At 43.5% G+C, this 25,559-nt stretch overlaps 1 protein-coding gene across 6 annotated transcripts in view; it reads right to left on the reverse strand.

Moving 5' to 3' along the window:
* TNIK (TRAF2 and NCK interacting kinase) overlaps positions 1–25,559 on the reverse strand; it is a 357,471-nt gene that overhangs the window by 94,068 nt on the left and 237,844 nt on the right. For all 6 annotated transcript variants that reach the window (XM_019503300.1, XM_019503299.1, XM_019503298.1 and 3 more), the window contains exons 6-10: positions 24,336–24,426; positions 22,066–22,196; positions 13,354–13,408; positions 12,480–12,558; positions 1,901–2,076 (exon numbers count right to left, since the gene is read on the reverse strand). In XM_019503300.1, the coding sequence (XP_019358845.1) occupies positions 1,901–2,076; positions 12,480–12,558; positions 13,354–13,408; positions 22,066–22,196; positions 24,336–24,426 (532 nt within the window). The remainder of the gene's footprint in view (positions 1–1,900; positions 2,077–12,479; positions 12,559–13,353; positions 13,409–22,065; positions 22,197–24,335; positions 24,427–25,559) is intronic.

Raw genomic sequence — 25,559 nt, forward strand, 5'->3', positions numbered from 1 at the left:
GTGGGGCCTGGGAACACTGCAGTGCATGGGACCCGGGGCCAGGGTGGGGAGCAGGATGGAGCTATGGGCAGCTCATCCAGAGGGCATGGGGGGTGGCTCCCCACTACTGCACGCACCCCCTTGGGGGAGGCGTGGAGGGGGCATGCGTCCCTTCAGACTGCTCACTGTGGGTTTGGGGCTCTACTCTGCTGCCTTTCCCTCAGGAGTCCCACACTGGCCACATGCCCCTGCCTGCCCAGCAGTGAGGGTGGTGAGGTGCGCCCCCCACTGCCAGGCAGGCAAGGGGTGCACGGCCAACACAGGGCTCTTGGGGCAAAAATAGCAGGGTGGAAAGCCCTGAGCTTACAGCAGGCAGCCTGCAACCACCCTTGGCCTGCTCAGCTCTGCTCCACTTAAAAAGAGTCAGCACAGCGGTGGCAGTGTTTGAACTGAAGCTCAATCAATGAGTTTTAGTTCAAGCACCCCCACTGCCATTTTTAAGTGCTGGAGCACTGATACGTGATGCAGGAGGCTGATGGAGCACACCAAAAAAAGGGTTTATTTATGTCAGTACTTTAAAATGCAAATTAAAGTATATCAGTTATCAGATCAGCATTGACTGATATGGCTGATTATTAATCAGCTATTGGTATCAGCCACGATATCGATGCACCCCTAACAGTTAGCTTCAGTGATGGAACTCCAGCTACCTTGAGCAAGAACACCCACACAATGGGTTTCAACACTGACAAGTGCAAGGTGCTGCACCTGGAGAGGAAGAACCAGCAGCATACCTACAGGCTGGGGAACTCCCTTCTCGTCAGTGCAGAGGCAGAAAAGGATCTTGGAGTCATCACTGATGCCAAGATGAACATGGGCCGGCAGTGCGGGGATGCGGTCAGGAAGGCCAACCATACCTTGCTGTGCATCCACAGATGCATCTCAACCAGGTCCAAGGAGGTGATACTCCCCCTCTATGCGGCACTGGTCAGGCCGTAGTTGGAGTACTGCGTCCAGTTCTGGGCGCCGCACTTCAAAAGGGATGTGGACAACATGGAGAGAGTCCAGAGGAGGGTCACTCGCATGATCAGGGGGCAGCAGGGAAGGCCCTATGAGGAGAGGCTCAGAGACCTAAACCTGTTCAGCCTCCACAAGAGAAGGCTGAGGGGGGATCTAGCGGCCTGTTACAAACTAGTCGGGGGGACCAGCAGTTATTGGGGGAGTCCCTGTTCCCCTGAGCACTACCATGAGTGACAAGAAATAACGGTCACAAGCTCGCAGAGGGTAGATTCAGATTAGACATCAGGAGGCGCTACTTCACTGTCAGGGCGAGTAGGATCTGGAACCAACTTCGAAGAGAAGTGGTGCTGGCTCCTACCTTGGGGGTCTTTAAGACAAGGCTAGACAATCACCTTGCTGGGGTCATTTGACCCCAGTACTCTTTCCTGCCATGGCAGGGGGTCGGACTTGATGATCTGCTCAGGTCCTTTCTGACCCTACAAACTATGAAACAATACTTGGGCTCCACACGCTGACTGGATTAGCAGACAGCAGGCTGTTTTACCTTTAGCTGTTGTATCTCCACAGCATTATAGGCCCAAGGGAGCATCAGCAGTACTTTTGACAGGCGACCTGGCTGGAACTTAACACTTTTCAACCTGAGACAGATTTCTGTCTGAGTGAGAGTCAAGTTGGGGCAACACTTGCACTAATGCTGCTATGGAAATGAGCTATAGACTGGAAACTTCTTGGGACACAGAATTTCTCTTCCGGGCTTTTTTGTTTCTGTTCTTTTTCTCATGTGCTTTTACAGTGTTTAACCTGTAGGGGGGTGGAAGGGGAAGAGTTGGGTTGCAATTGATGTTCTCAGCTCTATATCTCAGTATACATAATAAATTCATAATCCTGCATTGCTACTAACCTTTCTCTCCACGCTTCTTTTTAGTCCTGTCAATATGGTCCTTGAGCTGGATGCGAACCTGCCTTTCATTAGGCTGATCTCGGATGAATGGATGTTTCATCAGCTGTTCAGTTGTTGGCCTCTGACTGTGGTTCTTCACGAGGCAGCTTTCAATGAATGATTGGAATTTCTTAGACCTACCAAGAGAGAAGAACGCATAGAAAAAAGTGTTGTACGCAAGGGGCTGGAATTACACTCAAGTGGGGGGAAAAAGAGAGTATCAGGAATATCAGGGTAATTAAAAGGATCCTGTCAGCTTGAATTTTTTGCAGCTGAGTAATTTTCAATACACCCTTTAAATGATTAGTGCTGACAGATGTACAGGGCCCCCACTAACTCACAGCACTTTACATAAAGCACCATGAGTTAGAAAGACACCCCCCACCCCAACTCAACCTATTGGGGGCGGATTCAAACTCCACTTCGGAGTCTACCAAGCACCCTGCCCCACCCCCCCAGCTCAGGCTGGGCAAACCCCAGCCTGCAACTCATTTCCCTTCTCACAGACAGTACTGGGGCTGCATCAGCTCAGCCCCAATTTCATGATAGATTGACCCTAGGGAACAGAAATTCCTTAACGTGTTCCAAAATTAAGGAACCTTCAACTAACCCCTCATTTGCTGAGGTTAATTTGTCGCAGGATTGGCCACTTCTAAGGCACTCTGCAGTCATGTGTCATGGCATGACTGTACAGTGCTTTCAGGGGGCTGATCACATTACAAATATAAAACTTCTGTCTGTCCCCAATGTTGCCTGAAATTCTTCTTTCTGCTCTTTAGTGGAAGTTACTTGGGGAGGCATCTGAGCAAGACATGTCATTCCTCAGTCTACTCTCAACTTCACTTTATGTAAACACTCTTGCCACCTGCCTCTCCAATTTCAGCTTTGTAGGTTACCAGTAAATACCTTCTCCAAAAGCCTGGAGAAGGTAAGCCACCACTGACATTCCAGTCAAATTGACTATATACAGGGGGTTGTAAAAAGCATCAAACAAAAGAATTGTAGGAGAACAGGGCCATAAGGTCTGAAGTCACCTAGTTCAACCCACAACTTCAGGCAGGATCATTTCCATGTAATCCATCCCAGTCAAATGTCTGTCTGACAGGTTTTCAAAAGTTTCCCACAATGGGGATTCCACAACTTCCCTAAACAATCTCTTCCAGGACTTAACCTTCCTTCTTAGACTGTTCTTCCTAATATCCAAGCTACAATCCTTTTGGAAAGAAACACTTCACCTTATTTAACCTCCCAATGTTCAGGGGTTGCAACAGTAGGTACAACGTTTTTAGGTGCAGCTATACTTTTCTAAGGAACTATTTCCTCTTTAACTCTATTTTACAATCATGGTACTTTTTAGTTAAGGTAAACAGATTTCTGGGCAAGAGGTTACTTACATGTTACCATTTGATATTATGTGGAGCTTTAATTGTTTTTTAGTTGTGTAGAATCTCTTAGTAATTCTCGTTTTTCTTAGCTATTTCACTCTCATAGTGTGCTTGGACAGTATGTACAAGACCTACAGGGCATCATTGCTTAGCTATAGTATGTTCATGAAATGTGCTGTACCAGCAAGTATGCTTCAACCTTCAGGTGCTCACAGATCAAAATGAATGGCATCCCACTCCAGAAGTACTGGTTGGATGGAAAAGTTAAGTGAAATCATCTGTTCTCCCTTGCCTGCCTTCCTACAAACAGTTAAACTAAACCCCAGCCAAAGCAATTCCACCCAAATCTTAGTAAACAAATTTCTCTTGGCTTCAGATTTTGTATATCAAAAGTTGGCCTGGAACAATTTTTGCCACATTGTAAACCCTAGAGAATAGGGATTTACAAGAAAGAGATGTTGACAGACCACTAGAATGAGTGTTATTTTAGCAAATAGGAAAATTAACGTAAATGAAATGTCAGAAGCCAACAGATATTACAGAATTGCATTGAGAGGTAAAATAATAAGCTTTTAGGGATTTTGTTTTTAAACTGCCAGACTAAACTTGATTTATCTTTTAAGTATTAATCCATACAAATTGAGATGAGAAAATAAAACACTCAACTGGATCCAATTAAATCTCTCCTCTAGATGTATTAACGAGCAAGTGCCCTTGTCTTGCTTTGTATTCAAGAAAAGATTGTCTTGCTGTCTTCCAAAGTGAACAGGCCAGGTGAAGCACCAGCCAGCCCCATTCTAAACAGGATTTTTTCTGCAGGCCTTTTATGAGAGGGGGGGACTATGACGCTGCAATTGGAGCTATGTGAGCTGCATAAATGCTGGGCTCAGCCTGGACAGCAACAGTGGCTGGAGGGTTCCCCCTCTCATACCTGCTCCTGAGCTGAGGCAGGAGGAGGGGGAGGAACACGACGACATCCAGAGGGAGCAGGAAGGGAAGGGGAACCCACCTGCCCGATACCACTTCTGTAAAATTTATTCACACATCTACAACAATAGGCCATTTATCCCCGTCACCAGTAATTTGTTCATTTGTGTTCCCGTGCATTCCCTTGGATTAGCACCTTCTGTTTTAATCAGTTTGCTTACATGTGGGGCACGTATTTTGACATACACATGCAAATTAGTTAAGTGCTGGCACTATATGCCACTGGGCTCTGCGACACAAAACTAAAGGAAGTCAGAAAGCAAATGACCTATTTTCTCCAAAGCACAAACATCAGGGGAACAGATTATGTTCTGATGATTTCTGCTGTAAATCAAATGCATGTTTTGCATTGCCAGTCTAAGTTTGAAGGGAGTTTCTTACAACAGCAGTTAAAAAGTAGCCTTCCTTTGTGTCAGCATGAGCAAAATAATCTGTGCATGCATTCCCCACACATATACATATGCTTGTAGTGAAATGCACATGCCTAGTTATGAAGCTACCCAGCCAAGACCTGGATTTGGGCTTCATTCAGGGTGGGGGAGGATGGGGAATGTCTCAAAACCTGTTACTCCCACCTGATTTTTGATCTTAAGGCAACAAACTTGAGCATTTCAGAGGAGATTTTAAAGGTTTCTCCTCTAAGAACAGCAGCAACCTGGAGATCAGCAACAGGTATACCTAATTCCCAGTCTCACTGAGGCATTAGGCCTAGCAATGGATCCAGAAGCCTTCTGTACCTCAACACTGATACAGACCACAATCACTGGACAAAACAACATGGATTATAATATCTGAGGTTCATTCACTAGCAACTACCAATATCATACCAACACCATCACCTGCTTTTACAGTATGCCTCTGCCATCAACATTGGACAGACTGGGTGATGCCTCTGTGAAAGAATGAATGAACACCGATCTGACTTTGGCTGTAGACAAACACACAAGCCTGTGACACATCACTAGCTGCCCTGGATGCTCCATCAGTGACCCCAGGGTTGCTGTTTTTAGGCAGCAAACCTTTAAAAACTAATCTGAATGGGAACTTGTGGAACAGACGGGACTGTGTAAAGTATGGCTTAAATAGGGACTATGGATTCTTATCCCATTACCTGGATTAGCGTTTGTGACTTGTTGTTTTTAATATGGTTTCTTTGTTTTGCTTCTCCCAGCACTGCCCCCCAGCACCTGCTCTCTTCTGCCCTTGTAGTCAAATCTCTCTCTCCTTCTTATAAAATGTTCCTTGCACATCCGTTAACAGCATCTGATGAAGTGAGTGGAAGCTCATTCATACACTCTCTCTCTATCTTTACATCAGTTAGTCTACAAGGTGCATATGTACCCTGCTTTCTACTTCAGACCAATGCAACCAACTACATCCATGACAAAACGCCTACCCTCTTCTGGGAACTGCTAAGAGAACTGTACGTAGCAGGTTAAACCGATACTCTAGGTACTCAAGAAAATACAAGATATGAGAATAACTATGCACCATCATAGCACAGCAATTTATGGCTTAACACTTGACCCATGCACATTTTTCAGGGCCAAATATGTGCTGGTGTAACAACTGAAGTCAAGGAGTTTCGAATCGAGCAAAGAGCTTGGCCCTCAGTTTTGCATGTTTCCAACAGGAAGCCTCATGCAATGCAGGGGATTCACATGGATTTTCACTTTGAGATTATAGCAACTTTCAGCTGCAGAAAGGAAGGTGGTACCATGGGCAAGTGAACCCAGGGGTATCAAGGAGAAAGACAGACCTGGTCTTGCTTGCACAAAATAACCAGAAGCAAACCAGATGCTTCTGGCACAACTCTTTAATTAATTAAAACTATCTTACCAAGCAGGAAATAAGACAGGGAAGGTAAGTGACTTGCCTGAGATTACAGAGATTAATTTACTAAGTACTAGGAATAGTTGGCACCTAAAACCACCAGAATTCACACCTCCCTGCTTTGATCTGTTTTCTCTTTACGCCATTCTCAAGAGGACTCTACCTCTCAAGTCAAAAAATGGGCACTGAGTTCTCATCCGAAGGCAGATCAACAGAAGCAGGCCCAGCTGGGATCACCTGGGGCAGTCTGTAATTTAACCAGGCCACCAGTAGGCTTTCCCCATGTTCTCTCTCCTTTCCTCTTTCCCCTATCTCCTGTGGAAGAGGCGATAAGAAAAAAGGATGGTCAGAAAGGATGGTTGCATCACAATGAAAGACAGAGTAATTCACATAGCTGGGACTATACCTGGCTACACCTACTGCTTCCTTGATGAAGAAACAGCAAACAACAGGAGCAGATGAATGTTCAGTTGTTATGAATGACTGAAATAACATGCAGTGCTGTATTCGAGCATGTCTATATGCCCTTTCATCCACAGTGACACCCTCCCAGTCATTGACAGACAAAGAGGAAAACAACATTCAGGAGTCTTGCTTCAGGAGTCCCTTATTTGAGCCTCATCCTGCTCTGGCTAAAGTAAGCCCTCACTGTGTTGAAAGAGAGAGCACAGTATAACAACAGCTGCCGGCTGCTGGTGCTTATTCAGTCACAGACACGCAATAATGTAGTCAAGTGATGCCAGAACAGTTGAGCTCATATGTCTGCAACCCTTGTGTATTATTCGTGATAGATATGCCTCAGGCCTGCCAAGAACCACCAGCACCTTGTACAAATTAAAATGGTTTTCAAGGGCCAGAATGTAGTCTACAAGAGGGCACAGGGAGAAGTCACTGCCACTTTGTGCGAGTGGACAAAGCTTGCTCGTGACTTGGGTCTTCCCGTTATCAGTTTCTCCAAAAGAAGAATGGAGGGAATTAGGAAGCTGGGGGACTGTGGCGTAGACACCCATACAGTCCAATGGGTCACCAACTGGTTAGAGAGTCGCACCCAGAGGGTGGTAGTGGATGGGTCCTTCTCGACCTGGAAGGACGTGGGAAGTGGGGTCCCACAGGGCTCGGTCCTTGGGCCTGCACTGTTCAATATCTTCATCAGTGATTTGGATGAGGGGGTGCAAAGCACCCTGTTCAAGTTTGCTGATGACACTAAGATGTGGGGGGATGTGGGCACAATAGAGGGGAGCAACAGGCTACAGTTGGACCTAGATAGGTTACAAGGATGGGCAGAGGAGAACAGGATGGGGTTTAACACGGACAAGTGTAAGGTGATGCACCTGGGGAGGAACAATCGGCACCATACATACAGGCTGGGGAACTCCCCTCTTGTCAGCACGGAGGTGGAAAAGGATCTGGGAGTCATTATTGACTCCAAGATGAACATGAGTCGGCAATGTGGGGAGGCGGCTAGGAAGGCCAACTGCACCTTGTCGTGCATCCACAGATGCATCTCGAGCAGGTCCAAGGAGGTGATCCTCCCCCTCTATGCGGCACTGGTCAGGCCGCAGCTGGAGTACTGCATCCAGTTCTGGGCGCCGCACTTTAAGAGGGATGTGGACAGCATCGAGAGGGTCCAGAGGAGGGCCACTCGTATGATCAAGGGACAGCAGGGTAGGTCCTATGAGGAAAGGTTGCGGGACCTGAACCTGTTCAGCCTTCAAAAGAGAAGGCTGAGGGGGGATCTTGTGGCCTGTTATAAACTGGGGAGGGGGGATCAGCAGGCGCTGGGGGAGTCCCTGTTCCCCCGAGCGCCGCAAGGAGTGACCAGGAACAATGGTCACAAGCTGGCGGAGGGAAGGTTTAAGTTGGACATCAGGAGGCGCTACTTCACGGTCAGGGCGGCTAGAGTCTGGAACCAGCTTCCAAGTGAGGTGGTGCAGGCTCCCACCCTGGGGGTTTTTAAGAGGAGGTTGGATGACCACCTTACTGGGGTCATTTGACCCCAGTGCTCTTCCTGCCATGGCAGGGGGTCGGACTAGATGATCTGCTCAGGTCCCTTCCGACCCTAGAAACTATGAAACTATGAGGGGAGGACCTGTTTCAGCAGAGATGTAGCCGGCTGCATGGTTGCACTCTTCCAAAAGGGCGACAACAGCCGTTCTGCCCATCACTGCTCAGAGCCAGAATATCTCCTGGAGCTCACTGTAGCACAGTGCAATACTTGCTGCTGGGTAGCCAGGGCTGCTTGAATGGCACAAGCAAACCCTGGAAGTCTGCACTGCAGAGAAAAAGCATAGGTGTTGTTTATGTTTATGGGTCTGGCTCTGATTCACTAGGACACCTTAGGGCAAGTCACTCAGCTCCCCTCCGTATATAAACACTAACACTGCTACTTCCCCAGCTTGTGGGGCTGTGTGACTTGAATAAATGTTTGCAAAGCCTTTTAAGATGTTTGGCTGTAAAGTGCCCTAGCCAGTGCAAATACCACTATTAGCATTAACAAAGAGAGGTCTGTCATTTCTTAGTGGGGGAAAGAACTGTTTATGGAAACAAACAGCACAAAAATGTCAAGCTCTATTTGCTTATGAAATTCAGAGGAAGAAATTTAATCGCCCATTTCATGCTGATTTTAACCAGAAGAGAGAAAATTATAAGGAACCAGCTTTTAATTCCAAATAGGAATAGGACTATTTCAAAAACAGGTGCAGGGATTCAGCAAGAAAACAGTGTTTTTGTTTGGGACACCAGGCTAGATTCCAAATCCTTTGCCACTTATCACTGGCATTTCACTGACTTAACTTCACCTTCAGCCATCAAGGGCTTTTCAGCCATATTTTTTCCTGTGGAAAAAATGATCTTCACACTAGTGCTCTAACTGGGTTGAATATAGTGGCATATGAAGAGGCTGACAGTCCTAAGCCCACTTAACATTACTTATCTTGAGGCAGGGAAGCACAGAAATGAGAGTGAAGCTCATTTGAGGTTTTCTCTTGTGATTTAAGTGCTTGTGAAAGAGGTCATATTTGAGCATTTGTCCAGAACCTGCATCCCAGCAGACTGGACAAAAATCTTTGTGGGGGTCCGTACCCATAGCTCGTAGTCCATCACTGACTGGGCTCCAGTATTATATCAGAGTTTTAATCAAAATTATTGAGTTGTACTTAAGAAAACATTGTTAAACCCTTCAGATTATTATGTTTCAAAGTCATCAGTGAACCTACATTGCTCTGAGCTGAATCCAGAAGCATGAACCTACTGAAACCTATCCACAAACCTCACCGGAATTTCAAATTCATTAGGAAACCTTGAAAAATGTGTATAGCTTCGAGCTTCCTCCAGTACATTTCTCAGATCTCTGTCATCTAGTCAGAGGGCAAGGGTTACACTCCCAGGCCAGAAACAGCCTTCAAAATAGAAGTTTTCTCAACTGAGTACTTAAAAACACACACAGCCGGCATATGCAGGGTTCCATTGTGGAACAGTCCTTTCAGAGTACACCTCATTGTATTGACACCCAACTCTGAGTCCTGTGGATTTCCTAAGTGTGCACTCAATCCCATTACCCAAATCATTAATGATGATACATTAAGTAATACCAGACCCAGGACAGAACCCAGGGGAATCCCATTTGACACCTTCTCCAAACTAGATACTGAACCATTGATGACTGTGTTGAACATGATGATCCAACCAGTTTTGCATTCACCTCACAATACTTTTGCCTAGTCTGTATTTCCTTAGCTTGTTAATGACAATGTTGAGAGAGACAGAGTCACAAGCTTTGGTAAAGTCAAGGTATATCACATCCCACTGTTCTCCCCACATCCACAGAGCCTGTCACCTTATCATAGAAGGAAATCCGGTTGGTCAGGCAGAACTTGCTCTTGGTGAATCCATGTGGTTGTTCCCAATCACCTTGTTTTCCTCTACCTGCTTCACAATCCTACTCCATGATCTTTCAAGGTACTGAGGTCAGACTGATTAGTCTGTAAATATGGGCACTATATTTGCCCTTTTCCAATCATCTGGGAACTTACCTGACCTCCACAAGTTCCCAAAGAGGATAACAAATGGCTTCAAAATTACCGTAGTGAACTCCTTCAGTACTCTAGGGGGCATCCCATCCTGCCCTGCCAACATGAAGGTATCTAGCTTCTCTAAGTTATTCCTAACCTGTTCTGTCATTACTGTGGGCTGTTTTTCTCCTTCCCTACCTAACATGATTGGCAATTGCACTTATCTGGTAGCTACCCCTGTTTGTGAAGCTGAAGTAAAAAGAAGGCATTAAATAGTTCAGCCTTCTCTGCATTATCTATAACTAGATTCCCTCCTGCATTCCATGGAGGACCTATGGCTTCTTTGGTCTTACTCTTGACATATTTGTAGAATTACTTTTTATTGCCTTTTATGTGATGGTGGCTGCTGTCTGCTGCCAGACTTGAGTCTAAACATAGCCCTAGTCTTCTCTTTAAGAAAAAGAGGCTGCAGGTATTAATGTTGTCAGGAAGAGAAAACAACAGCAAAATGACATTGCAGTATTACAGAAACAGTATTTTAATCTAACCATAAGGATCCAGAAATGACATCAAGATTCCAGAGTGTCATGTCAGTGCTGCCAAGGGTCAGGACAGTGGTGTCCATAAGCAATATGGGGTGATATGAGAGATATGAGGTGGCTGCAAATTTGTCAACAGTCCATGGTCTGGAGACATTTAGATCTACAGTGTCAGTTCAGGACCTTCCCTACTCATGAGACGCACAATTGTTACAGCTGTTCCAAATTTCTGACTTCAAGAGCAGGGAGAGTTAAGATACATAAACACGGAGGTATTAGCTGGAATAGGAGGGAAGGTTTGTGTCTAACAATTCTCGTTTGTGCAACATGAATTAAAATACTCCAGGGACAGAGATTATGACTTATCAGAACATTGAACAAAATAAAACTCCTACTTCAATCCAATTTCACTGTAAAGGGGAAAAATGTTTTTGTTCGGAGCTTTCTTCCTTCATCTGCATGCCTTCTGTTCAGAGGCTCAGATTGCCTTTGATGAATAAACAATGCATTATCATGAAAAATAACCCCTTTTGCTAACATCCTACAATCAGCTTTGTATCATCGCAGCTAATTCCAAGCAAAGTTAAATGAGAGATTGGCAGCACCTCAGAAAGTGCATGTCAGGACTGCATTCTGGGCCAAGAGAGCTACAAATATCAAAAGGCAGCTGTGCAAGGGGTATGTAGTTCAAAGAGTCCCAACATCTCTGTGAAGACTTCTAGCTACTGTGGCTACAGTTTCAGAGGAATAAAAAAAAATCCACCTTGTACTGGCATTATATTAAGGTCCAATTAGTTGATGATTCAGCTGGCAAAACTCAATAACCTATTTTGGATCCTATGTACACCTTTCAGCGGGTCTCTTAATTGGATGTTCTTGTTTCAAACTAATGTGCAGTAAGGAATTGTGATCTCTGCCCTCTGCAGCACAGAAAACACTCTGGCATTCCTGCCATTTTGACCTCATTTCTCTTCAAAACCCACCTCAAACCATTCCTCCCTTTTTCTGTCTTCAGACATTAAGCAGCAGAATTTCAGGCATCAAGACAACACTCTCACCTCCAACTCCATACCCGTGGTGCTCAGCATCTTTAACATGAAGTGGCAGAATTCTGCTGGTCTTTTAGGGCTAACCCACTGCTGAGTCTGGAAGGAGCAAACTATGCAAACTAAAGTCCAGTGCACAACACCTGCTGGGCTTCAGGGATTCTTCTTTTTCCCCCCCTTTCTTTTTTTTTTTTTTTTAAAGAAGGGTTTTTATTGAAGTGTCCTGGTTTTCTTCAAAATACTTTTGCATTTTCTTTCCTCCAAAATTTTAAAATAAATTCCAAACTATGTTCAGATCTCCACATTCCTGAGCCTTCAAGATAAACTATCCCTTTCTGGCATGTCTAAATGTTTCCACTTGAAAACAGAACTTTGCTGGAAAGAAGTGGGAGCCAAGTGAAGCATCACGTGGCTTCAGGCTGCTTAAACCTCTTCAGAAATCCAATGGCAACATTTATGAAATGGGAACATTAGTGAGTTTTTCCCCTCCCTCCTTCCCAACCTTTCACTCCCCAAGTCAACTTGCATCTCCACCCCACAACGTGGAGATCAAAATTTTCTTTTCTTAGGAGCTCAAAGCTCAGTCTTGTGCTTATTGATATTTTGCTAAGGACTTCAGTAGGAACAGGACCAGGCCCTTAAACCTGTATAGAGAATTTTTAGTACTACTAATAAAAATAAGTTATAACCCCTACAAACATACACTTTCCAGCATCAGAATTTCAGTCTGGAAGACTCACCACTTCTTTGATTTCAGTCTAGGGGCTGGGTTCCGGGGAATGAGGAACAGAGCTCTCATGGGATGCATGTCACAAAGAGCTGAAAGTACAAGAACATTAGATACATCAGGGAGAACAACAAGGAATGAGCATTTCAAAGATAGAACATATATAAACATCAGGTGGGACTGAACTGAGAGCACTGATATCTATGGGATTTCACTGGAATTAAAAAGGCTCCAGGTCTCATGATACTGAGGACTCTGAACAACCCATATACTATAAACCAAATAGTGATACAGCGCTATAGCCGGCTGGAGCTGCTAATGTGGGTAGGAGCTAAACTCCCTAAAGATGGAGGGAGCATCTGGCATTTTGGTTTGGAGTTAAGGGCTAGCCCCGAAGCTTGTAACTTTACAGCTTTCTGTTAAGGCTCTGATGGGCACAGAAATAAGGGACAGCTTAAGAATGTGTTGTACAGTGAAGTGATACTGGTGTCACTGGACTCTCTGCAGGTCCTAGCATAAGGTGCACAGGATTCTTACCAAGCTTATGAGCCACTTAAATGCATCAGCTAAATCCAGTGCCTGGTTATGTACATCACAAGGAAGTCCTTTAAAATAATAGTGTTATTAGTAATCCATACTTTCCACAGACCATTCATACGTATTTTGTTTGGAGAAACAGAGACCCAATGCAATCCAGTCCATTATTCACTGAACCACAATGGCTTATTGTGGCATCTAGAATTTTTTCCCTATTATTACCCTGGGCTCCCTAGTACATCCTCTCGAGATCTGGGGTAGGGATTTCTGGCATGTAGTTCATGGGTACAAGCAAACAGCAGTAGAAGCCAATACAACAACAGCGAAAGCAAGGCAGAGCATCTACTTACGAGGAGCGCCTTCTGCCATCTCTATGGCTGTTATCCCCAAAGACCATAAGTCACTCTGAAACAGAGAACACACAATATAGGGAAATATCTAGCAAATCAGAACTGTATAACAATGTAGAGTCAGCTAAGAGGTACGACATGGCACTCCATGGGAAAGGCTTCCAACACAAAAAATCCATATCATGCTTCAAATCTTATGTCCTTGAACTCCCAGATCAGAAGCTTTCATTTTTTGTGCTTTGGAATAAGGGTTTCCCCTCCCACTGGAGTTATTTTTTCTGAATGACTGAAAAAACAAATTGTTGGCGATGAGATCAGCAAAACCAAAGCCACATGATCCAATGTGATCCTCTTTCAATAATAAATGAATAAATCTTTCACGTGTAAAATTCAAACCCACAGACACACAGTAGTTCAGCAGTCTTGCTGGGCAATTCTGTTCTGACTTGTTTGCCTTGCTGCCAGCTTGTGGCAGCTTCGAACTCATGTGAACCTCTACATGCAACCTTACTGGACCAAGGCACTAATGGGCCATGCAGATACAAAACACAGCTGGACTCTCCAGACAGAGGCATTGACATCAAATAGAAAGTCAATGAGATACAAATGTGCTCCCACAAATCTCTACAGAATTTTCCCTCTCTGAGAGAGAAAGAGAGAGAGAGAGAACGAACGAATGAACGAACAAACGAGAGACAGAGAGTTATTCTTTCTCCCTATATTGTTCAATTCACACCAACCTCTGCAGTGTTGTTTGGACCCCTTTTATTATTTTAAGACTTCTCAAACATTTATATTGGAATGTTTTATGTTTGTGAAAGAGGCCGAGTTGGAAACCCCATTGATTAAAGCTTTTCTATTGACAAAACCAGAAGCTGTAACTCAGGAAAAAACTTTCATGGCTTTTAGTATGGAATTTCCTTAGGATGGACTCAAAACCTGCAAAACATCATACTGACCCGCAGGCCAGATCATACGGATTCATGGCATGCTCATAGTCATAACTGAAATCCTCATACATATTTATTCTTTTTGTTTATCCTCACAGCTCTGATGAGCCAGCATCATACCATATTTTCTCACATACAACACACTCCCAAATAAAATACACACCTTGTTTTGAAAGCCGAAATGAAGAAAAAAAGATCTTCCTTTGAGCACCTCTGGACTGGGGGGCAGGAGAGGGGGAGGGGAAGGGGAAGCATCACAGCTAGCAGCTAGGGAGCCTTGCCTGCAACAGGTGCAGCTTTACTTTTGCTTTCTCCTGACAGAGACTTAAGTACCAACATTGTTGTTGTTACCATATTTCCTTGATTATAGTGCACACCTCCAAGTTCTAGCAACTATATTTTGCGGGGGGGATTGGAAGGGCGTGTTGTAGGTGAGAAATCACAGCATGACTGTTCCTGTTTCACAGATGGGGAGACTGAGGGAGAGGGGTCACCTGAGGTCAGCAGTAGGACCAGATATGGGCACTTGGATCTCCCCAAACTTGTCTGCAGTAAACTATATTTCTGCTTCATCTGCATCAACACAGTTAAATGTTGCACATCTTCCTGGCTGTAGCTGCAGCTTGTCAGAAGTGCTTATGCCAGTACTGGTTTGGCAACCAATAAGTGTTCTAAGGTACAAGATCTGTAGGTTGGTATAATTGCAACTTCATTAGGGAGTTACTGATACAACAGAGTCAGGAAAACCCCTCATTCTTCACTGACTACTTAGACCAGTGAAAACTGGAAGTGCAGACCAAGCATCCTTCAAAAAGCTTCAGCTGCTTTTCCTACCCTTTCCTAGAAAAGGCCCAGGAAAGGAAAATCTCATTTGCTTCTCTTGGGCTTTCCCCAACTTCCCTCTACAGAAGCAGCACTGAATCTGACCTGAAATATCAGGGGATATCTTAGATTTAGGGACCATCTGCAGAGATGTTCTCTATGAGCATCACCATCTTTTCCACCCCTATGGAAGAGCTGCAGAAACAGTAATGCAGTCCGCAAGGAGGTGGACTGATCTGGATCAATGACCACACGAGGGAGGTGAGTTGTGTATGCCACATGCCCCTTTGGGCACAGGCTGATCCCTGGTCTGCCCCACCCACAGGTAAGGATTTCAGGGGATGGGAAAGTCCAAATCTTGTAATGAGCACGTACAAAGAAACCAGTATATCCGACTAACCACACTCTTGGGAAGAAGTAACCAGGTTTGGCCATGCCCCATAAGAAACCCTGCCCCTTTCTCAAGAGTCAGCCACAAAAGCACTGAGCAGGATGCTGTCACTCTTACCACCTTGCTAAAGCTAAGACTTCACTTTGCTTCCAAGTCTAATCTTGGTTCTTGCTTGTTCCAATTCCTACTCCAAAAGTAGCTCTGTACTGCTCAATCCCAGTCTCTTTCACTCACACACATCTCATCCCTTACTATGAGAGGTCTCTGCTGGGGGAGAGGGAGGGGGGAACTCATTTAGGTCCATCTAATCCTTTATTTCTCTGCTTCGGCTGCAAAGACTGAGGAGCTGTATGCAATGGGTGTGTGGTATGGACACTAAGATGAAATACCAATATCAGTGATTTCAACAGGGATTGGACTGAGACCCAATGAAGATGGTTAGGTAGAAATCTGGAGAGTTCCCAGAGATGCCTTTGTGTTACAGCTGAAACATGCTGGGCTTGAAGAGATGCACCAGTGGCCAAAGGCTGCACTCCAATCTTGAGGGCAGCACAAGGCTGCCCTCTAAATGACAACTAACCTAACACTGCACTGCATCAAATGATTGGGCATCACGACAAGTTGTAACATCATGGCTCTCCTGCAATTCTTCCTGGCAGGACTTCAGTATTACAGGCTTCAGGTTCAATGGATACTTTGGCCCCTGATGGTATTATACATACCCTAAGCATATTACTTCGGCCCTCAGCAAAATCTGTATACTCAATTGATAGGTGCAGACTTCCTAATTAAAATGTGATTATACATAAAAGGATTCAATATAGTGCCCATGGGAAACAGGCTTCTTAGGACAGCGTCAAAATATGAGGCCTCCCTGTTTTATCTTTTGAAGTATACCTGGTTGATTTAACAGGAGATAAAAGACCTACATATCTTTGAGAAAGAAACACCTCCATGTACTTTATTTCTAAACCTTTCACAGCTCATATGTTTCTCAGCATGGCAATTTCCCTTTTATTCCACAAACATCTAGAGCAATGGGGGAGGAGTTTTTTTTGAAAGTTCATTTGATATCATATTTGTATCACTTCTCTTGGGATACTCCTATTTTCAAGTAGCAACATTCATATTTCTTGCTTGTCACCAGAAATAATTTGTCAGCTATGAGCCAAAGGCCTGGGCTTAGAGAGTACAGAAGTCACTAACATTCTGCTTCAGCTTTTAGATCCATCATGAGATCTCCAAGCAACTTTAAGTCCTTATATACAGGAGAAAACGCTTAACCCATTACAAGATGGGAAAGAGAAAAGGGGAGTGCATGTGCAGCAGAGAAAGATGGATAGAGAAGGAAAGTGGCAAGTTTCCTTAATGGCCATAGTACAACTTATTTTTGGCAAAAGTTGGGTAATGCATTATTCCAGACACTGCGTAGGTAGAGCTGTTATGATTAATAACCTAGCACCATTTGTATTAAAAACAGAACACAGACTAATTTCAGTGCCTTCATCTGAAGTACAGCTTCAGAGGCATCTCCCAGGTTGGTCGGTAGCCAGCTGGCACCAGGAAGAGATTCAGCTACAGCAAAGCCAAAGAGCTTTCCCATCGATTCCTCTGCACTGCTGTGGAGCGCACTTTCAGGTACTCCAGTGAGAAGAGTCCATTGGCAACCCCTCAGTGCCTGGCCCCTTTTGGTCCATAACTTCTACTCTGTACTCCATTAAGTTAATTTCTTCTTCTCATTGATATGAAACCAGTGATCACAAATGTCATTATGAAAGTCACCTCCCCACACACTCCTGTGACAACTCCTCAGGTGGCCCATATCTACTGGGTCTTTTTTGAGCAGGCCGTGACTTAACAACTTTGTCGGTTGTCCTGAGGCAGACTAAAAAGTCAAGGTCACTTTGGTGTTATAGGTGAATTAAAAGGCTTCCTTCAACCACAAAAAATTAAAACTGTTGCAAGATAAGAAGTCAACAACATAATACAGTGGTACCTGCAGAAACCTGATGGGTCAGCGCAAACTGTTTTCCCCATAGAGATGGGGTTTCAACTGCAGCTCCAATTAATTTTCACTGGAAACCTTGGGGATATATTTTAATGTAGTCTCTTAAAAACTATGTTCCTGTAAGGTTCTCAGTGGCCGTTTATGAGACACTGTCTTCAAATGCTGGCTTCTTTGTATTTGGATAGAATTTTCCTGGCCTTACTAGCAAAGGTGTAATTCCTCCTCCTTGGTTTGCTTTTCCTCTTCTGCTTCCCCTTCCTTCATCTCCCCCTTGTATTTTCCTTTACTCATTCCCCTGTCACATACCTAAAACACCTTGTTCGTCCTCTCCTCCATTTTTACCTTGCCAACTACCTCTCCAAAACCCAAGGGCCACAGAGTGGGCAGGGGAAGGCTTTCCACTGACCAAGGCAGGTTTTTGGAGTTATTAGTTTCATATCAGGGAGTGATCAGATAGCTGGGCAAGTAACTTAAAAGGAGACATCCAATTCTACGGAACCCAAGAAATGCTGGGGAAGTGAAGACTTATCTCTACCACCTCAGTACCATACTACAGCTGAACAAGGCATGCTGTATCTGTTGAATGTGTGCTACTTCCAAATTGGAAGTAATATAGCAGGCTTAATGCAGTGCTGGATGCAAGCCAATAAGCTCTCTCTCTCTCTCTCTCTCTACTAGTTTAGCTACATCACCTCAATTTTGGCATAGCATGCTTCACTGCAGCTCTCCTTAGTAAAGTACCATGGCAATGTACATATGCCCTTAGATTTCTTCAGCAGGCTTCCTTTTCCTGACTCAGAAGCTCACTGCAATATGCTGAGGAAATTGAGTCAGGGAGAATGGATGAGTAGAGTGCATGTGGGAGACATCCTAGTCTAGAGAAAAGACAGAAACCCCAAGCAATCTTTAAGAAGTTTACAAAGAAATCCTCTTCTCCATACGTCTGGCAAGGATGGCAACAACTCACCAGAAAATGCACAATTTATAATGATTTTCAAATTGTACTTAAGTTAGGAAAGTCCACCTGGCAAAGAGAAAACATGCTTATATATTTCCATTATCTCATTTTAGAAGGGTAAACGACCTCGGTTTCCCTTGATACTGCATACATTGACAAGATTTTTACAAACAAAAAAGGAGGAACTGCTAGGAGGAAATAGAAAACACCCTCAACAATGTGGGTTTTAAATTTGTCCTTTGTGGTGTGATTTATTTACTGTATCATTCTGTCTACTAGAGCCAGCTCACTTCAACTAAGAAAACCGAATGATCAGAGGCTTTTTTTTGTCTGATGGATGGAGACTAGCTGTAATACTGTGAACCTGCATCTATAGTAGAGTCCAGTGGCCCCCACATTTCAGTGGGCTCTGAAAACACCTTGCAGTTCAGTGTCAGTGGCAATCAGTCTTTTGTTTTACATCCAGAGTCAAAAAAACTCCGGTTAATGCCAACTTCAGAGACAAAACATCTAGTCTGCTAAGAAGGTTTGATCCTTGAGGACAATGGAAGAACTCTGATCCCTGCCACTGCTCATCACTCTACTGAATATTAAGTGCCCTAGTTATTTTGGAAGGAGAAAAGAACTTCAGGGATTTCTGAGGATAGAAAGCTGGCTACGAGGATATAAACCCATGGTTCTTACACAACAACAACACATCCTGGAATTCCACAGTCTCATTCCAGTGACTGACAGCTTTATGGGAATTAAACCTCTCCGGACTGTAGGAGGAATACAAAATTCGACAGGGTATCTTGCTAGTGCTGGCAAGCCAGAAAGTGGAAAGCATTTCAAGGCGAAAAGTCAGGCAGACAATTGAACCACTTAGTCTTACAATCCTGGGCTAGTCTCAGCTGTTGGAAACCTGTTCTGAGCCAGATAAGAGACTGCAATGGCAAGAAGCAGATATGATTTTGGGGGTTTTTTTGGGAAGTGGACCCGTGCCGGCTGAAAAGGGCCAGTGAAGCGTGGAGAACTGCTAACTTCAGTGCATCAACAGTACGCTCTTTTTGGGGATGGGGAAGAGAGAAATGGGTTTTTATATGCTGGTAGCTAAAGAGTAAAACTGCTCGCCCACACTGGAAATCTCCAAGGGAAGGTGATAGAAACACTATGCATCTTTTGCTGGAGGGAATATTCTCCCTCAGGGATACAAGGAACTGTAACTTAAAGCTCCCTGTGCCCATTTTGGTGAAACCAAACCCACACCACTTAAGCAGCCATTCCCTGAAAAGCCTTTTTTTTAATGTAAAGATATGCAAGGAGTTAAGTTCTATGCTGCTCCTTTTTTCTCAGCCAGTAGGCGCACAGCACGTCCTCCATAAAGAACCACTGAAAACACCCAGAAAGCTTTGTAATCTGAGCTAAAATGCTTACACAAGAATATGCCACAAGCAGATACTGTGGGTTACTCCTCAAAAAGTCAAGAATGTTCCTTAAACTCTATATGAGAGAGTGCCTGGTAGCCTTAACCAAAGGCACGCTGTAGTGGTTAACCAAAGAGGACTGAATAATTGCAGGTCAAACTATTTGCAAGTGGATTTATTGGTAACAATTTATATAGGCTAAAGCACTGGGGGCCAACCTGTTTTGGCAGGTATGTTGCAACCTAATCCCTGCACTCTCCCCAAGGGACACACTGATCCCAGCGTTTCTCCCTGCTCCCTTCCTGATCTGTCATGAGTTGTACACAGAGGTTGACCATGCCACTTCCGGCACACATCACAGGTAAGCCACCTCTGGGCTAAAGGAGGAATTCTGAAGCTAGGCAGCTGCTCTCAAGAAAACCATCGGTTGAGGTGCTGGCTGCCAGACTTCAACGTATGATATTTTCAAGACTTTTTTGTTCTACTTTTTATTTTTTCCAGAGGCTAAAGTAAACATGGATCAATGCTGTAATGTTGTGTCAGACTGGTGAAATGTTTGCACATGCTGTGTGTCTAATAAATGTCTGTTCTTCTGTGTGGCCTTGTATCAAAGAGTCTCAAAGTAGTTTACAAACATTAATTCAGACAGTGACCTCCTGGGATGTGGCATCAGCTAACTGAGGCACAACAAGCTTTAGGTTTATTTTTAAGTATCTATGAATTTTGAATGCTAGTTCAAGACATCTTAGGGGGTTTCTGCAATGTTGATAAAGCATATATTAGAAGAAAAGGGTGTTCAGCTCTGCTAAAAATCAGATCCTAAACACTTTGAGCTAAACGCCATGAAGTGAAGCAATCAGAATTAGTGGAAAGTTCTGGACATGCATCTCTGAACAGCTTGCCTTATGCTAAAGCAAGTCATAGTCATTAAAAAAGTACTGGAGCCTTGACTTCCTCTAACTACCAGAACTGACCGACTTTTATTTGAACTGCAACCTGGATGGTTTCAAGTTTCTGTTTCTGACTAATGCATGAGTTTGGACAATGATAACATAGCATACCCTTGGAAATACCATCAGGTACTCTCACACTCTTCTGAGCATATATTAACCAGATACTTCCCTGTCATTGGAGAAGCAAGACATTGGCAGTGTCCTTGTCTTCTCTGGTTTTACTAATGGCATCTTACACGGTGTTCTCACTGGTTTGGGTATTGTGCTTTGTAGTTTTACGTGAGGTTTTTAAAGTGGAAATTTGGGAGATTTATTGGGTTAATGACTGTCCAAGAGTAGAGGGGACTGGGTAAATGACTGCCCTTGGGAGCACCACTGAGAAGCACACCCCGCTCAGCTGCTCCCATGCTGCACATCATACCCAAAAATGTGGCAGTGAAGCTGCTCTGGGGACTCTTCTTGCTGGTGTTTTTGAGCATGTTGGAAACATAGAGCGCTAGTGACAGCGGGACAGCCCCAGAACTGCTTCACTGCTTTATTCCTGGGTTGGGTGCATGCCACACAGGACTATTCCCAAGAGCATCAGGAAAGCAGCATCAACATGGCTATTTGGAGTTAAAACTTCCATTTCACCATAGGCAAGGGATTGCACTAGATGATCTATGAAGGTCCCTTCCAGTTCTACTTCTCTATGATTTCTATGATTTCCTCTTGTCGTGACAGTACCCTCCAGAAAGAAACACAGGAAAGCACACAGCACAGAAAATAAGTATAAAACAGTACATAGGGGACCTCCTCCATACCTCTTCAAGCATGGGAAAAGACTTAAGTGTTTGGACAACACAACAGAGAACACCTTAGACCTGACATCTCAGAATCTGTTGGGTGAAAGGCAGAGGATTCTGCACTTTCCTCTGCACTTCAAAGCTTTGAGAAACTGCCAAAATACTTAATCCAATTCCAGACCATTCATGTTGTTGGTGCTGGGATGTAACCCAGCTGACATTTGCGATCAGCTCAAGCTTCATCATGATCCTAAATTCAAATGCTAACAGCATCAATTTAAAAGAAAAATAAGGCCCCTAATCTGAGATATTTTCTTCCTAAATCTCTTTGCTTGTTTTAATACCTTGACTAATTCAGACATCTTAGTAAACGCTTTTAGACCTCATAAATATTACTTTGTAGCAAGCAAATAAATATGATGGTGCTTCTTTAGGTTACCTTGAAGTCATAAGTGGCATCTGGATTTTCATCACAAGCAATGACCTCAGGGGCCATCCAATAAGGAGTTCCGATGAAGGTGTTTCTTCTTCCCACCGTCCTGTCAAGCTGAGCACTGACACCAAAATCCACTGTGCATCAAAAAAGAAAAAACAACATGTCATCTTAGGCAGGGAACCAAAACTAAAAGATACTTTTGAGCTGCAGTGTATGAAGAAGGAAAAAAATCCAAACTCAGGTTGCAATCATGCAGACTGTCTATTCATTGTGCACATTCAGTAAAGAGACACTGGACCGAAGTCTTTCTTATTTGAACTGCACTGATTTCAGTAGAGCTCTACTGAGGATGAATTTGACTCTCTGATCTCTCGGTATTGTTGGGAACAATCATCTGCTCCTCGTTGCCAGGGTGTTGTGAGGACAGACCACGACCCCCAGCACTACTGGAAAAGAGGGTTAGAAACAAAAAAAACCACAGCTTTTTTCTGTACTATTCCACATGAATTAAGGAAATTCTCCTTTTACTAATACTATTGTTGGAAGTAACAAGATATATTCAACCAAGAAAATTAAAAGCTGAAGACAAAGGACCACAGCAACTGTAATTTAATCAATGAGAAAACTCTATGGGTCAGATTCTCTGGTCCACTCTGTACTGCACAACTTACAAATGGCTGGAAATTTGCACTAGAGAATTTCCTTGAGTGGAAACCTCCACCAGCATAAACCTGTGAAACCCTTGGCCCTGGGTTGTGAAGGGTTAAGCAGAGAGGAGCCAGGCCACTCCAAGCCCAGGAAAACTAGACCCAGGCAGCTGAGTTGAACTGTTACCAGGTTTCGTGGTTATATTATAGACTGCGGTTCTTATGCCCATGGGTATAAATAGATCTGACTTGTTTGTACTCTACTGTTGAACTGCTGTGCTGCTGGGGAAATTGAGTCACCACAGCCACATGCCTGCACCCTGTCGTGAGAGTGGTTACACCTGGATAAGCCAGCTCTACCATCACCTAATATGGAATTTCCTTTCTGGGATAAAGTAAGGGACTTAGTAGTAAAAGAAAACTCCATTAAATCAGATTCTCCACTTGTGTAAGCTCTTTAAGGCACTTTATGTCAGTGGCAAAAATTACAGTTGCCAGAAGGAAGCTTTAACATACTGGTGCTGAACAACTGAGCCTTGTGTCATCTGTGCTTAATAGCAAACTGTCTTCTCTGTTGTCTTCTTCACTACAGTGATGTGGGGAGGGGACATGTACAACAGCACTATTGTGATGGGTGACTGTAACACTGGAAAAGGAATGCAGAACCAGTCTTCCAATTGAATTTTTTTCAATATGTTGATCATGGCACCAACAAAGAGAAAACACATTAAAATGATTAGAGATTGTTTGATTGAATGATTGTTCAATGGGATTGTGATGAAATCTTCCTCAACTTAAATCTGAAAAAGACATATGATCATCGTAAACGTCAATCCCTTGCAGTTGAAGATGACTGTCTTCCATGACCATCTTATCTGTGGACCCAAAGATGGGTGATGAGGCCTATCTGGGATCGAGAGACTGTTGCAGCTCAGGCACATTTTTCCATGCAGGGTGGATGGTTCTGGGTTCTTGATTCAGCCCACAACATGCTATTTCTGCTGTCCCACTTTTCTGCCTCCTGCTGTTGTCATAAGGCTTCAAAGTACTGAGGTCCTTGCAGCAGGCTCTTCCTCCATTTGGGACAGTCTTGGGCAATAGCCTCCCATGAGTTGATGTCAATGTTGCATTTTTTCAACGTGGCCTTGAAGACGTCCTTGAAGTGCTTTCTTTGCCCTCCTCTTGAGTGTATGCCTTGACTGAGCTGGTATGCGAAACACTATGATATGTCCAGAGTAAAAACCATGTACTTGAAGATTTTCTATTTAAAGAGCTTAGATATGCAGAAATGAACATAAATATGTAAATCCATGTATGGCCACACAGCTACCCAGATTATATGTCCAAATTTAAGAATGGAACCCAGCAAAGTAGGTGCATGTGATTTTTTTGGACTTAGCTCTCAGCCATCACCTGTTGACAATGTAGTTCATAGTATCTAGTTAAGACTCGAGATCATTTTAATGAATCCAGCACAACACAGTAAATATAGCAGATGCCCAGATCTATCCCCATTCTGAAAAGTGACACATCAGCTACCACGTCCTCACTAATTTTGTTCCAATATTCCAGCCAGGATAATTCCAGACTTCCTTACATTCTCCAAATCATCTTATCCATTCTTACCTAGTTTAACTTCTGCATTTTCTGTCAGCAATACATTCTGACCCTTAATGTCTCGATGAATTACTTTGTGCTGGTGTAGATGACTCAAACCCTAGAAAATTCAGTTAAAGGTCAGAAAAGCTCAAGTTCAAAGTGAATTAATTTGTAACATTCCTCCCCATCTAATTAGCTAGCAAAGTGGGAGATTCACAGTTGGAATTAATACTTTCAAAACCCATTTTTTATTATACTTCCACAAAATAACATCCCACATTCTGCTCTGGAATTACATCCCATGCAAATGAAACACCCGCTTATTTACTATGTGCATCACAGTAGATGTTTTACATCATGAATACGAGCCAAAAATTCTATAGAGGAGTAGGTCAAGCACTCAGTTTCCTCAGGAATCTGTATTAACCCCAACACCTTGATATCTATGGCCATGTTTTTTGCCTTAGGGAGCCATCTGTGTGGTAGAAATAACTGAAAATTTGGCACTCGCTCCCTCTCTCTCTCGCTGTATTTCACATCTCTTTGAACTGAAATACTAATCCTCTTGTTATATTGGTCCAATAAATGGTATTCTGATGCAATAAAAAGCCTCATTTAAAAGAAAACCATGCAAATACAAGTACCAGAACATGTACATAATCCTAATAGAGTTATAGCTCATATTAAAAGCCCATCTTGAAGACTAGAGGTAAACTAGCTTTCTGTTGTGAGTTTTTCATTTGTTCATTAATTTCTTTTTGCAACCTGCATTTTTATTTCATCCATTTACTATTTCAGAGATTAAAAGTAATATCCACCTATATTGCCACTCCAATAAAATATGGATTACTTTAAAAACTAATTTTCTGTTGGTTTTACGTTTCATATTAGACATTCATATTTTAAAAAGAAAATAATTTCTGCTATCACTGCTGGCAGTTATTAGTCATTTTACGCTTGTTACCTTGGGACAACTCCATGGAACAATTTATATAGAGATACAGATTCCTTACTGCATACCCATTCTTAACTGCATTACTGCTAGTTTTAGGCCCTTGCCCATTGATCCTTGGTACACTGAAGTCAACAGCAATGCCTCCACTAACTTCAGCTGTGCAGTATCAAACCCCAGGTGTGATAAAATCGCAAGGTGCCTTCAAATTCTTATGCAATGTTTCTTAGGCCCTGCTCGTTACAGAGGAAAGATGAAGGTATCGATAGAATTAAATGCTAAGTAGGTCTTTCCCCTGC

The sequence above is a fragment of the Gavialis gangeticus genome, unplaced genomic scaffold (assembly GCF_001723915.1).
Source record: "Gavialis gangeticus isolate Ggan-Ray unplaced genomic scaffold, GavGan_comp1, whole genome shotgun sequence".
Classification (NCBI taxonomy): Eukaryota; Metazoa; Chordata; order Crocodylia; family Gavialidae; genus Gavialis; species Gavialis gangeticus.